The sequence below is a fragment of the Buceros rhinoceros genome, unplaced genomic scaffold, assembly GCF_000710305.1.
Source record: "Buceros rhinoceros silvestris isolate BGI_N320 unplaced genomic scaffold, ASM71030v1 scaffold36030, whole genome shotgun sequence".
NCBI lineage: Eukaryota > Metazoa > Chordata > Aves > Bucerotiformes > Bucerotidae > Buceros > Buceros rhinoceros.
Window position 1 is genome coordinate 40,100 of NW_010388451.1, and position 6,304 is coordinate 46,403.

Consider the following 6,304-nt stretch of genomic DNA (forward strand, 5'->3'; position numbering starts at 1 on the left):
CTCTTTCCTATCATCTCAATTTCAATTTTGTTGCCTCCCTCAGTTTTTCTTTTGTCTTTTTATTTACCTCAAATTTTTCATAACAAATCTTCCTATTTCTACTCTACTCTTCCTCCTTCCCCTGATAATAAAAGTGGAATTAATGTGATGTTTACAAGCTGTTCCAGCAGTCACCCTGCTTAAACATTATACTTCCTCCCTAATCCTCTTTGCCCCCTTTGTTTAGATTACAAGCTCATCAAGCCAGGGACCATTTCTCCTCCATGTTTGTACTACTGAGGACAAAGGGACCCTGTTTTCAAATGCCTCCCGATGCTAAAAAACCCCCCAACTAAACTGCCAATCATAATAACAAGAAGTATTTAAAGAAGCATTCAGTGTGACCTTGGTACCCCGATAAAAATGGCTTAGAAATCAGTAAGACTTCAGCCCTTAAGCATTTAAGTCACTTTTGGAAATGCCCAAATATCCAGAAGTTCTACAGTATAGTCAACTCTCTGGACAACTGCTCATTTTCAAAATGTTTTTGTGAAGGGAGAAATCTAGAAGATTACATGCCATGTAAACAATTCAGACACTGTTGTGTTGCGAAATGTTGATTCCCTCTCCTTTTGATGCAAAGGAATGGCAAAATTCAGGTCACAGTACCTGCATCCCCAGCTGAATGCACCGCGCTGTCGTATGCCGCTGAGTTGTGCTGGAAGTCTTGCAGGTTTTGAGACCACAACCGCACGTTCTCATCCATGGGGGTTGTGGCCTGCGTTACTGTCATGGTAGCACTTACAGCCTCTGCAGTTTTCAGCTTAGCTTGCTCCAAACGCTCTCTGGCCTCCACTACGAAACAAAGAGGAGGTGAGCAGTGAACTCTTCTGAAGGTTCAGGCGAGCTATAACCGTTTTCTTAGGAAGTGTTGAGGCTAAGGGGATTTTATCTTCTGCAAAATGGGCACCCAACCTTGCTTGGTTGGTTTTCTCTTTATTTCCCTGTGGCTGTTCTACAGTTATATTAATACTTAAAATTTAACAAAGTCTCCATTCTAGATTGCAAATTTCTGACAATGTCCTTGGATTTTGATGCGTGTTTTATAGCTAAGGAAGTTGGAACAGAGATGAAAAAATATGCTGTTTTCCCTCAAGTTTTTAAAAGAAAATGGACATATTTGTTGAGTATTTTTCATGACAGTTATTTTTGAAGGTAAGAAACCAAAGACACTGAAGTCATTTTAATTTTTCATACATGGCATTTTTGGGATTTTATTTTTTTGGAGTTACCAACGACTGTATTTGTAATATTTGTGGCATTTTGATCTGATAACGTCTTGGCAGTAAACCCCAGCCATTTTTAGTTGAAGTTAATGAAGAAATCTTGACCATGTCAAGTTTGAACACCTTCATATATACTTGCTGGATGCTCTATGATGTCTTTTTTCTTAAAAAGCAAGGTCAGGTTTTGTCAATCAAGACTGACAGTAGTTACCTCCCAAATAGTCTTATTGCCAGGTCTAATGTATATGCAAATTAGGTTTTGACTATCGATGCAATAAATCCCCAGGCTTGCAGATTTCTGAAGCCTTGAAAAGATCAGGAGTAACATGGGAGAGGATAGTTTTAGTGAGGAGGATCAAGAATTTTAATAATTTCAGGTGGCAAAATATATAATTTCATTCTTAATCTGTTAAAGCTGGGTGTTTGCTATCTGGGTCTTTTAGAATTCCTTTAGGCATCTCTGGGACTGAATCTTGCTACCAACTTCATAGACCATATGCAAAGAAAAAATACACTCTTAGATGTATGGAGATAAAGTATGACAAAGATGCAGTTCCTCTTACAACCTGGCTCTGCTGATTGCATTTTTGTGACGGCTCTCATCAGTTGGCTTCGCAGAGCATTCATTCTAGCAAGAGTGCCGTTAACGTGCTGGCTAGTGTCTGCAATGATTAAATCCTTACCTGTGGGGAGAAAATAAAGAGGAGGTTTGGCTGAGTGGCATCAAAGTGGCATTTAAAGAGGTACATTTTATCCTGTGCAAATATGTTATGAGGCGTTCAAAACACCGTAGGCATGCTGTAGTATACTGTAGGTATACTGTGGCCTCTTTTAGTACAGGGTGTACTTGACTCTTGACTTCACATAATCTAAAGGACAAAGCACCCTTGCAGCTCCCAGCCATTATTTGCTGGCTACAGGGTGTCACAGAAAAATCTGGAGACCTGCATTTCACTCAGTTCTATCTATCTCTTTTTGCTTTACCGGAGCTGCTGAGAATAGCTGCAACAAGTATATGGGAGAAGTTTTAAGGGACTCAAAAAGTCCCAAAAAATCCAAGAGGTGATTTCTGTAATTTTAGAGCTTTCTTTCATTATCAGTGAAGAAAAAAAAAAAAGGCCAAAATCCTTTAACATTTATTGTTTTCCTTCACTGGTGAGAACCAGCTTTCTGAATTGATTTCAGTTGAACTACTTGATTGAGTATATTTACCTGTGAACAACAATTTCCAGGTCACATATTTAGACAGTGATTGTATCTGAAATGATCCTTCTGTGAAGGATCTGCATCTGGCAGGACGACAGCTGTGCCTGTGGCCTTTTCAAGTGCTTTGTGTGGTTACTTCAGTCAATACACTGCTCTGTTGCAGCAGTGGTTCTGCCTTAGTGATGTACTTTTGAAATTTATTTTAACGTGCATGCTTATAAACTGAGTGGGAAAGTAGAAAGGGTGAATATTTACTGTCATCTGCTGTCCGTTGTAGCTCCATGGCTCGGTTGAGAAGTTCTTCGCTTTTACCTTTATGATAGATGACCTGAGTATCAATTCCAACTGCAGCCTACAAGCATGTTCCAAAAAAGAAGGGTGGAATAATGCTTATCAAATGCTCCTCTTTATTGTCTTTAATTGTGGACAACATATTACTTCATACAAATGCAACTGCAAAGTCACTGCAGATTCATTTGTCTTGTTAATATTTAAAATTGGCAGTTGGATCGGAAAAAAAGTCTGAAAAGCAAAATTTTCTGTAGATTGCAATTAAAGTTTCGATAAACGTATGCTTTACCAGGCAACAAAGATGCAGAAAGCACAGAAGTCCTCTTAATTTGTCAGCTCTAGTATGGTCAGCCTGATGCTCATGGTACACGCTAGTTAGGAGCTGGGACTGTTCATTTCCATTGTCCCATCAGAGGGACGGTGAACACTGGCACTGTCTGGGGAGCTGCCTCGCAGTCCCCAGCAGCGTGCTGGAAGCAGAGAGCTGGACTTGAAATCCCCTAGCTCCCTGAGGTTTAGGCCTATGTAATCTAACCGATCTTCTTGCTATTGCGGTAATAAATTGCTGTTAAGTAGCTTGTATATAGTTGGAAACTATATATATACAAAAACAGACGTAAAATGTTTTAGAACAGCAAGGCCAGAGACAAAATTAGCATCCCCATCCCCCCACTGAGTGCCGTTTGCACCATTTTAGCTTGATTTTCTAAGAGAAACAGTGATGCTTCTGTGAAATACTGTGACCACCTTTCCTGCCACATGGTGCTGTGTAGAGTAGGAGGGCTCAAGCACTAAGTGCCACCTCAGGTTCCGACAGGACTAGGGAGTTGTCTGGACTGTCACAGAAATGCTTCAATTTCAGTGACAACACAGAGCAGCATCGCCCTGTACACAGAGACAGAAGGATCTGTTGCCCCTTTTCAAACACCAGGGCACTTGAGGCTGGCAGAGGAATTAACCACCCATGGTTTAACTGAGGAAATAGTAGATGAAGCAAAATGTACAGTGAGAAATTCAGTGCTGACAGCTCAGCTAAATCTTGTTTTTAATTTATACTTAGGTGCCTGAAGTTCCCGAAGCATTGCAGAGTCAAAGTTGATAGTATGAAAGTTGCTCACATCATTGACCCGGTTCGTTGTGTTCAGTGCCAGCAACGCAGCTTTATCAGCTTCTTCGATATAATGGGCAATGTTGTCATAGGCGTTGGAAGCGTTTATTGCCCTTTGCACCAAACCATTTGCATCGACACCGTACAAATTCCTGTTAAAAAGAGAGTAAAAGGAGGGAGAAATGAAACTGAATCCAAGTAGTTTCAAACTGATTACTTTTCTTACCGTTCTGTGAATTCTAACTGCATAATCACACACATACCTTGTGTATGACCATTTATGTCAGCCTGAAACAGGGGAAAACTGCGTCAATAGAAGGTGCTGTTATTTTTTTTTTTTTTGTAATCTAGATTCGATAGTCCATAAATTAACAGAATAACAGATCTACCAGTTGTCCCTCTTTAGGGGTAGTTCTTGGTCGTGAGTGGCAAGACTTGTGTGTGCCCGTGATCAGGACAGCTGTATTACTGGGCTGGTTATGTTTTCCAAAAGTAGGTGGGATCAGATGGAGGACTGCCAAAGGTCATGAAACTTCGCAAGAAGTTAGATTTAAAAAACACAAGATAGCTTTGCTGGCATGGTAGAGCTTGATTTGCATGTTAAGCGATAACTAGACTTCAGGGGAGATTCCAAACAGAAGTTGATCCAGGGCTCAACCTTCAGCTGGTAGCAACTTTGAATAAATACATTTTTTAATATTTTTGTGATAACGAGATTTCGGAGTCCACGTTAGATATAGCCCCTCTCTCTCTGTATATATATCAGTTTACATGTGTGAGTATTCACTTCGAAGTGTTTGCACACTGAGGGATTATTACGTTTCCAGATTCAGTGTTGTTGCAGGAATTTCCTGCTGTATTCCTCTAAGGCAAAAGAAGAAACTCTCCCAAATAAAAGCCTTACGGGCTTGTAAAGCAAACCTATAAAAACAAAGTGATTTGAAGACAGGCTAAATATTTTAAAGGATTAAAGTTTCACTGCAGGACAATCTTCTTGGCAAATAAAAGAGTCAGCACATTTCCATCTGGCTATTTCCTAATTATTTTTGTTTGCTTTCTGTTAAATTCCTAACATGTGTGACTTGCTAGTCATTTTTATACTATTTTGGTGAGGGCTGGAGGCCGGCCATATGGGATATTTTCTTTCAAGTGAATCTGCTACCCCCAGCTAGCTGCTCCCGGACTGAACATATTGTTTGGTTTTTAGGCTGTCTCTAGTTTGTGTGGCGTTATAGAACAGCGTTTCAGATGTCAGCTTCATACAATTGTATAAAAGGAAACCATCTGCTATTTTTTCCTCTATTTTAATCTCCTGTGTGGGGCATGCGAATGTCAAGAAACAACTGGTATTTAGACAATATACTTGAAGCGCAGTTTTAAGTTCGTCTTCCAAAAGCGTATTTCCATGGTGTTACTTAAGGTAGAATTTGGTGAAATGTTTTATTTAAGAATTAATTTGCAGCAGTGATTTTTCCATGGATAGTCCCAATTTCGAATAAAGTCATGCTTCAAATCTGCCTAGAAGTGACTTTTCAGTAAACTGGGGAAAAGTTGATGCGTTTAGTGTCTTGCAGCAAAACAGAAAGACTTACAGTATGTTTTTGGTGTTACAGTGGGCTGGTTTCACTGGGACACAACCTACTGAGTATCCTGATTACTCCACCTGTAAACCAGTTATTGAAGCAAAATTATCCCAAAGTCCATTTCGTGGCCCGTGATGCTAAACAGTATTTAATGTGAGTGAACTTACTGGCAGGAGCTGTTTCTGCAACCCCCAGTTCACCTGCCTGTATCGTTTTGCTTTTCAGCAATTCACTTCTTATGGGAAGAGAGGAACATGACAAACTCAAAAAGGGAGAATGTCAAACAAGATTTGTTCTTTGAACAGATTCACAGATTTTACTTAGCCCAGCTTCAGCCGTTCGCTCTGGACCATGACAAGTCATTGCATACGTGACCTAACAGTGCTTTGTTTAGTGCCTGTTTACACACAGCACGTTTAATGTCACTGTTTCTGCTTTAATGAACTTGTATGAGCAGTCTCCCAAAGATAAATTTTACCGGTCCAGCTCATCGGCCAGTCTTCTCAGGTTGTGTGCGTGATGCATAGCCTTTTCTACCACATCATCATCAAACAGAGACAGATTGGCTAGTTTTTCTTGCAGTTCCTTTTTCGCTCCATCTATTTCTGCGTAGATCCCTGACACGTTCTGAACAAAATGTAGAAGGAAAGAGGATGAAAATTGTAAAAAAATCAAGTCCGTATCTTGCTTAGCATGTTTTATTTTACCCTTAATATTATTGTAATGTTGTTTTCTGTTACATTTGTTCTGTGTTATCTTTTTAACAGATCGAAAAGAGGAAAGATATTAAAGAGTCTATGAATTTCAGTATGACAAGTGCAGGAAGATAAAAATCAACCAAAATTCCAGGA

The 6,304-nt window shown here is 39.8% G+C and overlaps 1 protein-coding gene across 1 annotated transcript in view; it reads right to left on the reverse strand.

The window, feature by feature from the left end:
- Positions 1-6,304, reverse strand: part of LAMA4 (laminin, alpha 4) — a gene marked incomplete at its 5' end in the record, with an annotated part of 44,648 nt that overhangs the window by 34,386 nt on the left and 3,958 nt on the right. The window contains 5 exons of the mRNA XM_010145961.1: positions 649-834; positions 1,832-1,948; positions 2,727-2,823; positions 3,881-4,022; positions 5,932-6,080. Coding sequence (XP_010144263.1) covers positions 649-834; positions 1,832-1,948; positions 2,727-2,823; positions 3,881-4,022; positions 5,932-6,080 — 691 coding nt within the window. The remainder of the gene's footprint in view (positions 1-648; positions 835-1,831; positions 1,949-2,726; positions 2,824-3,880; positions 4,023-5,931; positions 6,081-6,304) is intronic.